We start from the raw sequence: 18820 nt of genomic DNA on the forward strand, positions 1-18820 counted from the left end.
TTTAGTAATCACCAACCAAAGCTTGGCAGTTGTCATATATCGCACTCTTGAGAAAAATGCTAGTAATACTCACAATTGATTGAACAGCATGGAATCAGAACTAGCTGGCAGAGAAAGCGTTTAACTGATTTCAATTCATAAATCTCTTTTCTCCTATCCTATTTTAGTTTAGAAACTGCTAAATATCGCCATTATCTTGTGATGCATAGAACGGACCAATTATTTATAAAGATATTAATTTAAATAATATGTGATTGCATTCATTAATGTCTCATATGAGAAGGCAGACTTATGGTTCCTACTGAGTAACTTTCATTTATGCACACTGAGGTAGAGAATGTATGTAACAGTCCTTGGCCAGCAGACATCGATTTGTTTATTTCCCCAGAGGTCAATATCAGGTACAATGGCCTTCCTTGTCTTAAAAATAAAGTGGTTTTAAACAGAATTTTACCCACTTTAAACCACAATTTAAGTCCTTGAGCATGACCTAAAATGCTTAGCAACAAATGGCATCACTTATATGACAAGGTTTAATTAATTGGCAGGAATGCACTGTCTAAAGCAAACGCTGTTACTTAACACATTTATAGGAGAAAAAAAAAATATGGCCACGAACTGTAGTTCAATCTTAAAGAATCTTGGAAATAGGGCTCTTGAAATTAAGTCCACAGAGAACGAAGTGATCTCAGGCAGATGGGCTACAGGTAAGTCGGCGACAAACTTTGAGGGACCAAAAGCAGAGAGAGCTCTTGGAGAAGAGAGCCTGCCAGCACTGGTGAATGGAGGAACAAATCCCAGCAGAGGATTAGCTTAGTGGGAAGTGAGGTGGTTTGTTCATCCACTACCGTCATCCATGAGAGTCCGGAAATCCCCGGTTTGGAGGGGATGAAAACCTTAGTGCTTGCTGCCCAGATGTCACTAACCTACACTGGCTTGTCGGTAAAGTTATTCTGTTGTCTGCTTGCTGATTGCCTCGGTGCTTATGTGAATCCAAAGAAAAAAAGCAGAGAGAGTAAAATGGTGTTTTTCTTTGTGACAGAGTGGAGGAGTGTGATTTGCATATTAATAAGGCTTTGTATTGTTTATTAAAAAGGGCTGTTTATCTGAAATGAGCTGCATGTTAAATTCACTAAAATGGATAATCAAGAGACAAAGCTGGGCCTGAGAGAGAACTGAAACTTAGGGAGTTTCCTCCAAAGCAGCATTTCTTCTGGGGAATTTATCTGCATGTAAACTCATTAAATATCTTGTGCTGAGATTCTGGATCTTGAAATCCAATTATCTGTATCAATGATATTCAGCCTTCACGACCTGAAAAGCCACTTTCTCAGGAAGTGGAGAAGCACAAACATACAGAATAACACAGCACAATTCAGAATAACATCTGATGAGGCTTGAATTGTAAATCACATGACCCAATACCACACTGCAATCGCTGGACAGCACATAAAGCAATACGTTATTGCTCACTGGAACTTCATTATGAAAAATTGGATCTAAGAGGTATAAATATTTGGCAAATTGCATTGCCATCCCTTTTGCTCTTGAATGGATTGGGAAGAATTTTCTCAGAAGTAACTCAGAAGTAACTATTAAGTCATCTGCCATGTAACAGGCCACAGACTGTACTTTTCTCCCCTCGTAGACTGCGGGGTAGGAAGACAGTATTGTTGTCCTTCATGCTCTCCTTTCAGACCATTCCTTTTCTTTAGGAATAAGAAAATTATTATTTTATTCCCAAGTGGTCTAAAAAATTGTAGGAAAGTCAATCTGGTTTACTAAAATGCTTTCCGTTACTAATACTGAAATAAAATAAACTCTGTAATGGAATTGGCTAAAAAGGTATGTACTTAAGGTGGAATCTTTAGTCATAAATTCTGTAATGAAATGGTTTGGAACAGTTTTGGTCTGCTGAGGTGGAAATTGAGAACTAAACAGGTAGCTGGTTTACAGAAATTAAGCAATGCTCCCCACCCCCAAAAAGTAAAGGCCCAAGAGAAAAAAAGTGGTAAGGAATGAAAGAGTTAAGAGGAAGTATTAAGTCAGTGATCGTATCACCCACATATGTGTTCTTTGAATTTCTCTAGACTGGTCTTGGATTCTGTTCCTGTGGGTGAACTACTTCTGTTCCTTCTTAAGTTAATTTCAAAAGTGAAGCGCACAAAGTAGAAATGTTTTCAAAGTCAAATAAACATTTGAGTTTCCAAACTCAAATAAAACTGATTTCTACTTTAATAGCAAAAAAAAAGTTAAAAATTTGAAGTTACTGTTCCAAGACTAACTGTACTGAACGTTTCCTTCCATCTAGTGCTCTCTTAAGGCTTAGCTCTCCTCCCAGCTCCCTTTTCAAAAGAGGTGCATAATTTTGACTCTTTGTGCAACTAGCTGTCTCTCTTGTTCACTATACATGTACGCTAGCTTATTATAATTGTGATTTGAAACCATATCAAATCCCTTTTTTATTTATTCGCTATTTTTCTTAGGATCAGTTCCATAAAATCCTTTCATGTACAGCATAATCACAGTTGAGTCTTGTCTAAGAAATTCCATGGCTGCTATACTGATTGGTTCACTGCCCTGAAAACTTCAGCCCAAATGAAACACACCTCCGTTTTTAACATATGAAAAACACTGCCAAAAAAGTGAACACAAATATACTACCTGCCAAATCAAATCCTCACTGAAGCAAAGTATTTTTTTAAGGCATTAAAATTGCAATCTTTTCCCTAAAGGAGAATTTTGATTCAACCGTTTTAGAAACCTCTCTAAAACAGACTACTCACGACTAGAACAAATACTGTTCTTGTGGCATGACAGAAGGCCATCGCTGTTTGACAGCAGCAGGCTAGTATTTGGAGTGTGGTAAGAACACCTCATTACTGACATAACATCTCCCAGGTTATCGGTGCCTCCAATATTTTATTAATAATCAGACATTTGCTTCACCCTGAGCTGGTACCAAAACCGAGCTGAATTCTTAGAATTGCTAAAGACATTAAATATTCTGGAACTCCTGGCTTCGACTCACTGACAACTTCCATGTAATTTTATTCTTGACTTTCATATTATGTCATGCTGTAATTTATAAATAATCTGAAATACGTCAGACTTTACATAAATAGCAGAGTCAATAGAACTTTTTTGTATCAAAATGAAAAACCCCAATGCATTTCTGTTTAAAAAGCAAAATGTATCTATTACCCTGAAATTTGGACCATAGTTGGAAGCACTACTGTCCTTCAGTAAGTAACAATACCACCATTTTATCATTTCTGTGATGAAGCCTACATCGATTCTGATGTATGTGCACATGTACCACCAGAACCTCAACGGGAAGTACAGAGCAAATTCCTAACATCTCATGCTGTTTCCAGCAGAAATCTCATTTGTCAAGACAACAGGAGAAGATAAATCACTTTGGAATAACCTTTTGTTACAGTCTCTGCTTGTTCTGATATTTTAAGTCACAATGCCTTTTCATCTGCATTGTTTTGTATCACAGACTGAATAAAAGAGAAATGCCTGCCTCAAAGAAGCAACAAGATCTTTAAAATACCCTTTTAAGCACCCCCACATAAGGGAAGCAACACAAAACCACTATGCACTAATGACTATTTTCAAGAGTGCTAACAGGTTCAAGATGTTTTATTTCTAAAATAATTTTAGAATTTAAAAGTATCAACCCTTCATCTGGATAAACAGAATTGATAACTTCATTATTTGAGGATTGTCCTTAATATGTGAATACATTCTTTAGTGAAAGAAAAATCATTAAGCATAATAATTAGGATCAATTTGTTTTTTGAAATGCTTTCAAATGACTACCTCTCTCTGAATGGAAATTTAGGAACCAAGTAGATCGCAGAAATTTTTTTTGGTGCTGCACTCTAGAATTTGTCTGTACTACTAATTTTCAGTGAGCATAATTATTTTAGTAAACATAAATGGAACGAGTGAGTTAGCACCTAACCTGGAAAATGCAGAAAATACTTTCAAGAAACATGTATGTAAAATGTCCCTAACTATGCTATTGACACGAGCATGGAGTTGTTAAAAAGTGAAACATGCTTGGGATCCAAATCTGCTTTCATTACTTAGATTTGTTAATTTTCTGCATTTTTTCACTCTATACACTGATATATAACAGTTTTTATTCTGCTTTTGAGCACCGGGTCAGCAAGCACAAATGCACATGCTTGAGTGCTTTTCAAATTCATAGTCAAAAATAATTTCTTGTGAATTATTTTGACTTATATATATGAGTGCATTGGCACAAAGCTTCAATATCTGAGTTGCAAAAACTTGTAGAAACATTTACTGAACGTAAGGTTTTTACTACAATATAAACATTGTGCAAATTTTAGCTCCTAATCCAACTTAGATATAGTATACAAAAGGGAGAATATGATCACTGATTAGCACCTACCACCAGTATTTCTATATGTACGTATACCTCAGACAAAAATCTCCACCCATTTGCAGAGCATCATTTTGTCATGATCGTTTCCTGCATCCACCCTTAATCTACATGGACTAGCCTAGAAGTCTAGGTGCCTGTGCTACACGTATATGCATTGTGTAACCCAGAATGACTCTGGTTTTGTACCTCAGTTTATTACGACATACTTTCCAAATCTGGGTAAACAAGATAAGGTTTGGTCAGAAATGGGGTTAATAAATTAGTCAGCTGTGGCAGTCTCTTTTCAACAAGAAATCATCATGCTGATTTTATGAGTAAGATAGTCTTTGCTAGCCTCTCATTTCCATCTGATCCAATATCCTTGGAGATTTACTTATGATCTATTAAAATAAATGTTGCCATTTTTTTCTAATTAATATGAGAGTTGTCCATAAAAAAACCTTCTTATGAGTGCAGCTTTGCTGTAGTAACACAGAAACTAGATTACTTTTTGAACACATCTGTCTGCCTGTCCCATGCTGAGATATGTATTTCATAGTTCCTTTTATTTCATAACATAAAGAAGCTCATTCATCCCCTCCTACCCCTAATGTGATGGCACTGCAATGTTATCCTTGTTTAGATGAAAAGAAGGTCCTGGCCATCTTAAACAATACTTTTAGAATAGCACCTTTAAAATGCCACTCAGGATGAACACCAAATTTAATTCTAAATGTGGAGTTTCTATTCTTCCAGATAGCAGAGTTTCAAGTATCAGTTAACATGAAAATATAAATATGTGCTAGAAGACACCTAAAATGTACGGTTGCTCTCTCTCCCCAGCAGTGATGAAATTGTGTGATTTGCAAAGCACTATGTTGTTGTTATTCTGTCTCAGAGCTGACTGAGATAAAAGCGTAAATCCTTTAGAAATATAAAATAAAGCAAATGTTTGTAAGTCTACTAACTTCTTGTTTTTATACCAGAACGTGATGGAACACATACCTTTCTTCCCCCTGTATTTATGCGAAGTGGAGTTAAGAAGGGATCAAAAATCATATGGCTGGTTTCAATATTGACAGGTGACTGTCTTTTCCCAACAGAGCAAAGATTCCAAGCTGAGTTGACCAAACCCCAAAAGGAGGGAACTGTAAAATATAAAAAAGTGCAAGTTTAAGAAAAGTCTGGAAAGACTAGAGAAGTACATGCAAGGCAGATAGCTAGATAATTAAAATGGTCATACTGTCTACATACATACACAGAAACTGAAAACAGGCAAATTCATCTAGTATTTGAAATTTAAAGCTTTGTACACAAATTGTTTCATACATTTTTGTATCAGGAAAGAGGGTGTTTTTTCTTCTTCTTTTGAAGGTACATAGATATAATCCCTGATTTAATTATAAACAGCTCCTTTGCTGTTAGTATTATAGAATATTTACTAAGCAATAGGAATATGACTCATTAGTCCTTATGCTAATTTTGCATACATACAATGTATCCTTGGACAGAAACTCTTCCAGTCTACTAAATTTATTTAAAGTGTTCATATTTAGTATAATTCTTTAAAAAAAACAGCTTTATTGTAAAAGAAGCCCACACATTGTGATCTCAGAACACAGGCCTGCTCTCTAGACAGTTTCTACTAATTTCTGTTCCATTCACCCAAAACTTTCCTTAGACAAAGGTCTGATCTAAAAAAAATCTTGTTGGAAAAGCCATACTCTGATGGTGAAGAAGGATGGTTCCTTCCCTGTATGTGACATGACTTGGAACATGGAGAACACCTGATTTTTGTCAAGCTGAGTTACTTTCAAAGATTATGTGCCCCTAATTGGAAAAAGAAGAAAAATGTCATGTAATTACATACTGCTGCTCATCAGGTAACTGCAGGCAGAGGTTTCCTATTGCACCTAATCTACAATTTATAGACAAGACCAACCTGAACTTCTCTTCGGATGCTGAAAAAATTTCTGACTAAACGAGTAAAGAGCAACTACCAAGATACATAAAGAAGACATTTAAATTTGTGTCTGCATACTTTGTCCTTGTCTAAAGTATATAAGGCAACTTTGACTTTATCAGAATTACTCTACGGTTTTGTGTAGCAGGTGGAAATTTCACAGGTGCTTTTTGGCTTTATTTTTTCTTTTCAACCTTTGAGTCTCAAAGCATTCTTCTAATCTACAAATTGTGTGTGACGAAGCCTACAAACCCAGACTGGGCAAAGGAGCGTTTGGCTGAGTCCTTGGGGCAGGAGCACAGGTGTTTTGCCCAGAGGGTGGAGCTGAAAACAAGCCATCAGCTGCTTATAAAGAGCTTTTTGGTTGCTGTTGCTAATTGTACGCAGGATTTTGCAGTGTGAGTGCTTGCTTCTGCTTGCAGTTTTTGGGTGCCCCAGTGGGAACCATATAGAGCATTGCTTGCATTTGAACCTCACATTTGTAGTGGACTAAACCCATTGTGAAGATGTTCCTTGGAGGAGGGAGAGGTGGAAAATATCTTCTGAGCAGTGTAGCCTCAGGAAGATGGCTGATCTGGGTGAGTGTTCTCCTGTCATGTTTTATAGAACAACTCTTTTTGCCCTCAAAGTTTGAGTGTACTTAGGTGTAAAACTTTGGTTGGGTTAATATATAGTTTTGTGCAACTCATACAAAAGTAGATAAACTTTAGAGCTCTTTCTAGGCTGTTGCTTGTACAGCAAAACTTCAGCACAAGAAGTGATAAAGTTTTGTAGTTGTTGAGTATCTGCCTGTTCCACTAGTTCATAAGCTGTTGTCCACAGATATTACTTCTATTACAAAATATGTGAAGACTGATTTTTCAGGTGAAAATGCTTCTTTGTGCGAGTCTGTCTGTGCATCTACAGGTGCTACACGTGCAGGTGAGCTCAAACAGCCCTGAAGGGATCCAAGTGGTACAGCCATAATTAACACGTTATGCCTAGCAAAGCTTAAATTCTTCTTATATTCCCTAGTTGAACAGTTTTGAAATGAACATGCACTACTAACACTTTAAATTCAGTGGTGAAATACCTTTTCTTAACACCTGACATGGAAAATCAAATCAGCTCACATGCAAAGCCTCAAATGGGTACTTACTCTTAGTACGTACTGCACAAAATCCGTAAGGAGGGATGATAGTGTAATGCTCTATGGCTCTGGGAAAGCAAAGATCAGGGAATAGCACCCAAAATGGCTGGAATTTCAGATACTCACATCAAATTATGTCAGTAAACTTTTATTTGAATAATAAACGCTGTGTGCAACTAGCCCCTAGAAGGTCAGATGGAAGGCCTTCAAAATAAGTGAAGCTTTGTGTGATCAGAAAAATGAACAGGCAGCACGGTCTTAAAAAAATTATTTGGCTCATCTATTTACTCCACCAGTCAATTCCCACTTCCAGGGAGACTTACAAGACTACAGAAGTTCCCAGAGTATATACTAAATGATAGTGCTAATGCTTTGAAATTGAATAAAAGGAATGTAGTGCAATTAAAAATAAAACAGCACGCATATAATTATTTGTACTTTTTCTTAAAAGAAATACCATAGGATTTCACTTCAGGTTTTGTCAGAGAGGAAAAAAATCCCTCTTTATGCTGTGGTCTGAAATAAGTTTAGGTTAATTGAGATAGCCTGGTTTCCTGTGGTAAATCCCTCCGTGTCGCTATTTAAAAAAAAAAAAAATAAATTAATGATGAAACTGTGGACCTATAGGTTCAAGAGGAAAAATACTAAAAGGGGAATCTGTTGCTTGAGTAGTTTCTAGTATTACTAAAAAAATCTTCTGTGTAGAAATACTCTTGGTACTGGTAAAAACAACTCTTTAGCAAGCTTTTAAAAACTAAATAAACAAACTAGACATGGTAAGTACAATAAAATGGCAAGCCAAACAAGGCAGTCCATTATCTTCTAGTACATATTACTTAAAGAATTTATGATGTAACTGGGATTGTCCCAGAAAAGCTGCACTAGACAACATCTGCTATGAGGGGATGTTTTATAATGTTATTTCTGTTTTTGACAGGGAAACCTTGCATTCTGTGCACTGCCTGTCACAGCAGCCCACCACCGGATAGTCAAGAAGGCGGAGCTCCAATATTGTGATGCTACACTGCAAAGGTTAGACTTGTCACCCAGACACGTAAGTCTGTGTTGCAGCCTTTGATTTCTTTCTAAATGCCTAGGAAGCTCATGCTGAAGAATCTCTCCAATAGGTGCTCGTTGCTAGCTCTGCTATGTATGGTTAGACAGAAAGAGAGTGTAGCCATGGTAAACATCCCAGTGATCAGAATGACTTTGCTTATACCTCAGCTGAAGGTTAATTAAGGATGACTGACCTGAGACTGCACACCTAAGTTAACTAGTGGATGGGGATATTATGCAATATTAATGTCTGATTACATTTAATTAAAGTAATTAGTGCTGCTGCTTAGATGCTCAAAGTAATAGAAAAGTATTTGGAACCATAATGGAAAAATCCAAGGAGGCTTCACGTAGGAAACCAAGGCTTAAATTAAACACAACTGCTGAATTGACTGCTTAGTCTAAAGAAATTAGTGTATGAATGTGGGAAAACATATCAAAATATTCATTATTTTACTATTGCAGCTTAGCTAACAGACAAGGTTCTACTAGGGGTAAAGTCATTAATGAAACTATCTCCTTTCCCACAATTATGTTGCATTTCCACGAAAATCTAGTCGTGTATGAGTGGGAATATGCTGCATCTTTGTGGGTGGACCTCTGAAGTACACTAGGCAGCAGCCTGCCTCCTGTGCTGCACAGGAGCTACTCTTACAAGCTAGTTTGCACGCAGCCCACATACTAGCTTACAATGTCATTTAACAAGGTTCTCTAGCTACTGGTTATTCTACCAGAAGTCTCCATATACTGATCACGTCAGCTCTGCCTTTGTCTATAAATCCCCCTAAATTTCTACTGCTTGAGAGCTGATTTGCTCCAAACATGTTATGTAGATATAAGTTGATAAGTTTTTGTCTGATTGATGTCATGCCTTCAACCTTCTCATAAAAGAAAGAAAATGGGATAAATTCTAAGTTTTTCCTCTGCGTGTTGGCACACTAAGGACAACAGACTTTTTTTGTGTGTTATATGGGGAGAAGGTGAGAGGGGTTGCTTATATTTTTATACCTATGCAAAAATCTCTGACATCCTTATTCAGTCTGTATCTTATTGCCAATTTACTGGGAACAATTTATATTGATATATATGAAGATGCTCTAGTATCAGCATGACACAATAGAATGAGGGATTTGGATGGCTTTTACCAAACCTATGCATAAAAACAGTAAAATAATAGCAGCTAGAACAATAAAGCGAGGATTGAATGTTATTCTCCTAGTGATGAGTGCCAAGGATTTGCCTAAATAAATACAAGCCTCCTCTCTCCAGAGAAAGGAATCGGTGAAGTGTCCCATAAGGATGCCCTTCTGTAGGCACAGCAAACTTGCAGATAAGCATAATGGTACTGCGTACAGTGCGTATTGATGGGCGTGTAACAGTCTGCATCCAGAGGAGGCAGTGGTTTTCCTAGTATGGGATCAGAGGTGCATGCTGTGTACAACATCTTAAATATTACTTGATCTTAGGAGAAAATGATGCTGGACTCAAAGGTCTAGGTCATGAAAAGGTTGTGGAAAGTTAAGCACTGTCTCTTAATCCCTCATATGGCTGTTGAGGTCTTATTTATAAAGAAATTTGAGTTCTACCCCATGTTCTGTTTCTGCATCTTGCTCTTAGCAAAGCTGGGAGGAGTTTTTAGCTAGAATTTCTCTGCGGCCCTTTCTGAAGAGACTTTGTAATGCACAGACAGAAATAGTTTGGTTTAGCTCAGAAGAGAACAGATGCATCGCTTGAGGTGGGGTGAGATGACTGCGCTTCCCAGCACACCCGGCTCTGGGGACAGAGCACTCCTGGGGGTTCATCTGGTAGCAAAGCTGCCCTAGGCTGTGTCTGTCTGCTACATTCAAGTTCTGGCTGGGCTTTCCTTTCTGAAATGACTGAGAAAGACTAGAAGGCTATGCCATACCTGGTGAAGTGTTACGCCATCAGCTCTCAACTTCACAATCTAGGGAATCCTTAAAGGTACTTGCATTTACTTTGAAACGTGCCTGAAATTGCAGAGAGCTGCTCTGCAAGGTTTCTACACCAAAATCATGATCTTTGTTTCTAAGCCATAGAACATATGAGAATTTATTTAAGATAAAATCCTGTCTCTCCCTGCTTTTCTCCTGATTTAAAGCTCTGGTCTCTGCTCTGTGCTATCACGAATCACTGGCAGGAGTCATTCTCAGTTGTTCAAAGTTTTCAGAGAAACCTAAGTTTCCGCCTCTCCCTGCTCCACCCTCCTGTTCATACATTTGCGTTATCTTCCTGGGTTCTTTTATCCTTAGCTTACAGCTTATTTTTGTTAAGCTAACTTTTGTTAAAAATGTTTAACCTTAGTAACACACATGATTTATTACTGCTCTGGGAACAAAAGCAAAGGTCGGGCATGTTTCATGCATGGTGGGCAAATGATTTCTATCATTGCAAAGTTTTTTAATAACCAGGAAATATCCCCATATTTCTCAGTATGGTTTCCAAGTTCAGAGGAAAACACAGCAGGCTTTCTATGTTCCTTCTGTTGCTGAGATAGTACAGCAGCAAATCAAATAGAGAATACAGTTTTGGGGAGAAAAGCCTGTTTTAAAAAGCTGCCACCCTCAGAACTAGACACAAGTGGAGACTGTTCTGCCACCAACCTCCCGTCCACCTTGTGTCTCTCACTGATCTGATGATTGTGCTTTCTGCACTGGGCACTTGGAATAAGTAGGACACTAAAACAGTGTTAGCTGTGCAAACATTTCACTGAGGAAACAAGCTCCAGTTTAGGTCTGAGCAATGGAGGGACTCTCAATTAGGAAGTAACTACAGAAGCAACACTTTGTGTAATAGAACTCGCTGAATTCAGCATCTTTATATGAATGAAAACCCTTATGTTATTGATTTTTTTTTTTTTTTTTTTTTTTTGGTGTACCCTAATGAAGAACTACATAAAAATAAGGAAGCTTTTTTAAAAAGGACACCTAAATGGTAAAATGGACACTGGGATTTCCAGAGTATAAGATAAGTTTTAAGGTGTTATGTGTTTATTCTGATCCTTTGTTTAAAAGGAGCCAAGAAGCTAGCAAGCTTCAACAGAAAAATAAAGGGAGTGGCTAGAAGTAAGAGAGCATCCTTCCAAAAATGCTGTCCAAATAAGAAAAATGGAAAAGATGATAAATTCTGACAAGTTAAATATAAAACTAAAATAAGACAAGCCAAAAGAAGATCCTGAAGAACAATTAGCTAAAGGCATAAAAACGTCTATTGTGTATAAGAGGCAAGGATCCTGTCTGAGATGGCAGGGCCAGGTGATGATCAAGTTGTAAAAGGAGCACATGAAAGATTACGTAGCAGCAAAGCTCTAACAGTTCTTTTCCTTATTGCTTACAAAGGTGCCTAGGGAGGTTCCCACACAGGAGCTTCTTTATGGGGAATGAATCTGAGAAACTGTCTCAAAATCAAGCATCCGAAAAATGACTTTTAGTATAAATCGACAAAATGAACAAATTCACTAGGGTCAATCAGAACTCTAGCATGAATACCACAGTGACTTGAAGTGCCAAAATCCTCACTTAAAATCTGCATCAGTCTCAGAGATAAAAAGTAGGAAATGTGATCCAATTTTTACCACGTTTATTTTTATAGGTGCTTATTTTTCCAAAGGTATCTGCTACTGGTCAGTGTCAATAATAGCAGATGAAGTCTGGTCAAGACAGTGAAGTTATTTCTGTGTTGCACTGCACTAAGATTATAACTTCCTCTTTGAAGTTTGTTCAACTTTCAAGAGCACAGATTTTTCTGAATTTAAGTTACTCTAGAGTTCATGAGTTTAAATAAAAGGAGTCAGCTTATTCATGCAGCAGATTCTTGTTTATATATTTAAGCTTTAACATCAACCCTGGCAATAGCATAAAACACAATCAGATTGTATTTGTGCAGCAATTATTCTTGCCCTGTGTAATTACTGGTCCCTCAGATAAAATCTCAAGCTACTTTATTGAAGCGGGGAATTGAAACCACAGAGAGAATCAGCTATCTATGTACATCAATAAAGCAGTCCATTAATTATTTCCACCTACTCAACTTGAAGAAAATTACCATACTAATGCCTCTGGATAACCACATGACCTGCTTTGCTTCTACATAAAAGCCAAACGTAAAGTCATAAAGGCTTTGAGAGATAAATCAGGAACGCCAAAGAAATGACAGAGTATAGAATGGCATTCATGTAATTGGCCACAGAAATCTCCAGACTGCAGTAATATTAGACAGTATCACAATAGTTTCAAATTTGAGAACTGAAAGTATTCTGATTTCTTTTTAAGAAGCAAAAAGTTGATAGCTGAAATACATCCTTAAGAGTAAGACAGCATTACCATTATTCAAAAGATAGTAAAAAATACTAAATTTTTTAATCAGTAAGTCTCAGAACATATAAAAAAAAATGAAAATTGTGAAGAACTCTAACAGTGTCATGTTACATGCTGCTAATTTCATACTGGTCTGTTCAAATGCGATCTTCCCTCTGTATGAAGGATTCTCAATGACAGGAAAAGTTAAACTGCACTGGCTAAATGAGAAAGAACAGAAAACTGAAAAGGGGAAATGAGGAGTTAAGATTTTTTGGAAAGATACTTTCTTTTTAAAAGTCTTAATTTTTGGCTATGCCTTTAATAGAGACATCCTGCAATACCGTCTTCAATTTAATTTTTAAATTGTAGCTGCTTATTTCTGCCTAATTAAACATTTCCTTCAGCTAAGAGTATTACCTGGAAAAAAGTGTATAGCAATCACAATTAGTGACCTCTAACCTTGCAAAGCTTTTGCTTATTTTCACCTACATATTTGGGATACCAGTGTAGAAAACACTACCACTTCTTTCATTACACCGATTAAACCAGACTAATTCACTTTTATAAATTATGTTAACCTTAGGGTAAGGAGCAGTTATACAACAGTATGTAATTTGATTTTTCTTTTCTGCCACACTGTTGTGAGTTAACACATATACTAAAAACCATACAAACAAATACTGCTTCAATGTTTCCTAAAAAATATAGGTGCTAAAAAGATAGTTATAGATGCTTTTCAGATTATCTCTTCTTTTTGCATTATTAATATGGAAGGAGTAGGAAGGGGTGTATCCATGGGCAGAGGTATAGCCATGTCCAAAACTAAGCAACTTCAGTAACAATCTTCTAGGGCCACTGTTACTACTATTCTGAAATTTTAATGTACTTCTCTCTCATTCCAATCAAACTGATACACAGTCTTGGGGAAAACTGTCTTTGTGTAACGTTAGTGAAGTTCGCGCTGCTGAAAGGTTTAGCATAACTATTTAAAGGTTTAAAAGAAACTGCAATGTTTAGTGCAGTTGTTACAGATTGCTTATTAGAATGTCAGTTTAGGGTAAAGGAAGTCCTTTTTGGTAAGAGCTAAAAATGAAAAAGGGGAGGGGAGGAAGGCAACACCCTCTCCCTCTCTTCTCAACACAAGACACTGAGCATACACATAGACTGGATCAGTGCCTGTCTGCCATTCAGTCGTGCACTGGGCTCCCTTATTATGTCTGCCAGTGCCTGGGATGCTTGTATGAGTAACTAGATGCATCAATTACTTACCGCTCATCTGGCTGTTTCTAGTCAAGTCTGGTCAGTCCCTCAGTCATCAATCACGGCCAGGGTTCAACAGATTCCCATTGAAGCAGGCAAAGACCAAGTTGGCAATCACAACTAAGTTTGCCTGATGCCCATTGTAATTTGGGGGAGTGGAAAAGAGGGAGAGTTTGGCCTGGATTTAAATGTAGACTGAAAGGGAAAGATGAAATGCAAAAAAGCTGTGATGGTCACTCTGCCCTTTAACTAGGGCTTTGCACGGAAATGCAGGAAAGCCAGCTTTTGAGTTACCATGTGATATCTAAAAGTAACCTTTCCTCTTCATGTTTCTTCATCTTTTGTTTTTCTGTTTGTGCTGTGGTTCATGCTGTAAAACTGTGGGCTTTGGCTGTTGCTGTTAAAATGAATGACTGTTCTGAGTCAGGGTGAGAACTGAGGCTTTAAAGACAATCCAGAAGAAAAGTGAAGCAAGCTTCACATAGATGAAATTGGAACACAGGAGAAAGTTGTTCAGAGGGCAGTAATTTGGAACTTATTGTTTTAAGGAAAGGGGAAAGACTGCTTATCCAGCAGATAACTTAAGCTCTGTTCTGTAGATTCAGCTTTATTTTAATGTCTTTGGGATACCATCAATCCTTTTGCTGAAAAATATAAATGAAAGAAGGAACACAAAAAATTACAAAAGACAGCTTATTTATTCTATCAAAAGTGCTCTTCCTGGATATTCCAGTGCTTCACATCATAACATTACTAAAACATAACTCTCAGGTAGTAAGATGGAATTTAACTATTTCTAGCCAAGTTCAGTATATGTCCGCATCAGTTAGCGCTTCCTTTGTTAGGATGAATATAATAAGCATCACATTCTGAACTGGCAGGGCATTAAGGGATTCAGTTCAACGAAAATAGGCACTGAGGTGTAAGGGTTATATGTAAGGAGCATCAAGTAAGGGTTAACCAGTCCCATTCTCCAAAGCATTTGTGTGTGTGACAGCAGCCTCTTGAGAATTACTTGTAGCTATGTACTACTTTGGTTTCCCACAAGACTCTTAGAGCTAATGACAGCAAGTAATGCAGAAATGTCCTGGCTCTGCTGACTAGCAAAGACAAGTGAGTAGCAAGCACAGAGTTCACCACTGAGTGCTGCAGTTCATATCTGTAATGACAGTTCAAGACAGAAACACTGATGTTCTGTGCTCTGGTATTTTCTAGAGTAATCGTATTTCTCTGACCCCATTCCACAGGGCTCTGGCCCTGCCTGAGGGTGCTGTTTCCACAGTGAGATAACCAAAACTCTGTAACTTCGATTGTTCTTGGAAAGGCCAGAAGTCCTTAGGACAGCTAACTAGATGCACTGACTCAGACTGGAAAAAAAAAGTTGTCTGGGTAATACTGATCTCTTGGAAGTCAAATACAGTGTTGCCAAGCCACAACTCTAACCAGAGGCATTACTAAAAAACATTTGGGAATGGAGAGAAACCTTGGCCTCTCCTCAGCTGTTACATCAAACTATTCAGCTAATTGCTGTCCGGTGTTTGATCTTTCACTGAGTGATCTACTGCTTTTCCTAGCTGCAGTTACACTCTGAAGACCTGATATTTCTGTTAGGGAAGCAACTAATCACTGCTAGCTTGATAATATGTTGTACATGTAGCATGCGGCACGCAGCCTCTGCAGACAGGCTGCTGCTGTGCACAGAAGCCAGCTTAATTGTTATCTAGGAAAACCTGCATGTTTAGGGTGAATCTATCTGTCTTGTACTGAGTGATTCATTTGAAATACTCCTGGGATGTTTCTGCTTCCCTGTGTGTGCAATAGGCAGAAGCAGAAAAGGCATAGTGGTCTCTGACTCAGGATGAACCTGGTTGCACAGGAGTCCCAATAACTAAGGATCTCCCAGATGAGCCTCACTTGCTGTCTTCTCTTTCTTCTGAATAACAGTGTTTTGTACAAGGCTGTTTGTCACACGTTGTAGAGAACTCGTAACACAGGAATTGCTGTCTGAGATGTAAGGGGATAGCTGCGTGCAAGGGTATTCTTTTGGTTGATGCCACATTATCTGATTTGTGTATTGTGTGCACACCATGGGGCAAATACACTGCATAGGAAATGTAACGGTTTCCTACCCTAAAAATCCCTGCATCATCAATCAGCTGAATGTCAGGTGGTAACTATTACAATGAGTGTAAGGCTGATCATTATTTGCCTAATTTTCAGAAATGCTGAAATGCATTCTCTGAATTCTCTAAAATCAGGGGGAAATAAGTGAATCCTTTCCCACCTTCCCTTTTTCTTTAAAAACTAGGCCACCTACATTCAGTTTTGAATTCTGTTGTGAATCTGAGCTTGCAAACAACCTTGCTGATCTTGCTGAGGCTGCTTTTGGACAGAGATACAGCTAAAGAAACTGCTGAGTTCTGCTGCCAGTGAGAAAACATTTTGCAAATATATTGGCTTTCACAAGGCTGTGAAGGTTCTTAAATACTCACCTAAATGTGTATTTAATGATACCCGTGAATGTTTTCCCATTTACTTTGAAGTTTCTGTATTTGCAGTCAAATACAGAGAAATGTTCTGCAGCACTCCCATCAGACAGACTAACTGGGAAGGTTCTCAAGCTGGTTTTGTCTGCAATCCCCCCCCCCCCCCCCCCCCCCCCCCCCCAAAAAAAAAACCCCAAACACCCAAATCACCAAAGAAACAAAAAACAACAAAAACCCAAACAACCAGAAGGGGGGGCAAGCAAATAAATACTCTAGGTATTGCTTGGGAGTGGAAAAAGGGAGGAGAGTGTGCTGGATGTGATGGGAACAGATATTTGACAAGAATCTACAAAGCAGTGCAGAGAGGGGCAGTATGGAGTGCGGGGGCAGTGTGGAGGTGAGGCAGGGTGCGTACCGATCCGCTGCTGTCTACAAACTCCATAAAAAATGAAGAGAGCCTGCAAGTTTCAACAGTTATACATTCAGCTTGTAGGGGGTGAAATTTGTGTTGAACTTGGCACAGAACACAGATTTTGATCTCTACTCTCATAGCCTTTTGCTGTGTAAATTTTAAATCAACTCTCTGAAAAAAAAAAAAAATAGGTAAATATATATCTTATTTGGTTACATTACAGGTACTAGATATTTGGTGCTAAGAAATCAAAGTATGTAAGACCAGGACATGCATGATTTTTTTTTTTCCTTTTTAATGCTTGAATTTCTTTAAGAAAAGGCCTTCTCGAGTGCTACAATATATTATTGAATCAGAAGTGGTGAGTGAAACCTTGCCAAGGTATTTTCGTAATTATTCTATCTAAAATTAGCCACCAGAGGGCAGATCATGTGTTCTTAAAGGATTTGCACGTTGTGCCAAGGATCTGAAATGGGCAGGACCTGATTAGTCCTTCCCCTGAGTTCAGTGTCTTCAATCTCCTTGTAAATGGCTCTTCAATGGATGGGGGAGAAGAGGCCGGGGATTACATAAACAAGGAGCCAGAGAGGGACAAGCGTGGAGGCTGTGCAACAAAGCAGGGCTATCATTGCGGCAGTCTCCCAGCTGCTGGCAGGAGGCCAGTAGCTACAGGACTGAGCATCAGGTCAGAGAACAGACCCCCAGGACAGGCTGTTCAGAGAGGATTACTTGAAAACAGCTCAAGGAGACTATTAGTGTAAGCCAAAGTGCCAGAACAGTATGGCTACTCTGAGGATGAGGGCTAAAGGAACTATCTCCCCTCAGTGTTGTAGGGCGACACGATCGTGCTCTCGTGTGACCCTGATACACTGCTATTCCTGTTTCTAGTCTGATCATGCCTGATCTCACGGCTAACACATACATACACAGACTGACTCTCCCAAATTGCTCTGGGGCTTCCGACTGCAGGCAAATGCAAACTCAATCTAGCAACTCAGTCATAGGATCAAATGTGCTCTGAATGCATCAACAAGAACTGATGCAGGTAATGGGCAAGGAGTGGATGCTCCCTCTTGATGTAAGACAGGGTTTGGAAATGTGCTGCTATGCTGTCGTCAGTGCATGAAAATGGAAGTGCACTGCCTTGATGTGGGAAGCCAACAGGAGTAACTGAGTTGTGAATGCCAGGTATGTGCTTAAGGTTAGATCAAACAGCCACTGCAAGGAGAGCCCTCTATTATTTCCAAATAGCAACTCCACAAACTATGACTGAAAATCTGTTTAGCACAGCAGTAATCTTCTGGAACCCTTCCTTAGCTAACTGTTTTCTTAAGGTGTGGGTGTGTATGCGTGTCTCATACTAGTGTCAATCACAGCACTACAAGAAATGCTGCTCATCTGACCAGTGCTGCCAGGTGGCATAAGTTAGTAAGGCAATAACCATGTGACAATTTCTTTCTGTGGCTTGTAATGACTTTTTTCAGCTCGTGAAAAATGATAGTAGCAAGCACACTACTTATGTGAGAAATACAGTAGTGCATGAGCACCATCCAATCTGCGAGGGAACTGCTCCACCTTGAAGAGCATCACAGCAGTGCCCAGTATGTTTTAGCAAAGCAGTGGAGAGCCTAGTCAGAGGTGCAATGCACAGGAACTGTAAAATCTCTCACAGGCACAAAGACCATAATCTACTTCCCAGTGTGTCATGGGGAGAACAGAAGGCCTGTAGCTCTGGAACGATCCCGACGGCATATTTTTCTCTGCCAGAGACTGTAACAGCTCAGAAGGAATGAGCA

At 38.5% G+C, this 18820-nt stretch overlaps 1 protein-coding gene across 1 annotated transcript in view; it reads right to left on the reverse strand.

Moving 5' to 3' along the window:
- The window catches only part of CA10 (carbonic anhydrase 10), a 206604-nt gene that overhangs the window by 118171 nt on the left and 69613 nt on the right, over nt 1-18820 (reverse strand). The window contains exon 3 of the mRNA XM_082492103.1: nt 5408-5550. Within this exon, the coding sequence (XP_082348229.1) occupies nt 5408-5550 (143 nt within the window). The remainder of the gene's footprint in view (nt 1-5407; nt 5551-18820) is intronic.

This window comes from Vanellus vanellus (assembly GCF_965231255.1).
Source record: "Vanellus vanellus genome assembly, chromosome: 17".
Classification (NCBI taxonomy): domain Eukaryota; kingdom Metazoa; phylum Chordata; class Aves; order Charadriiformes; family Charadriidae; genus Vanellus; species Vanellus vanellus.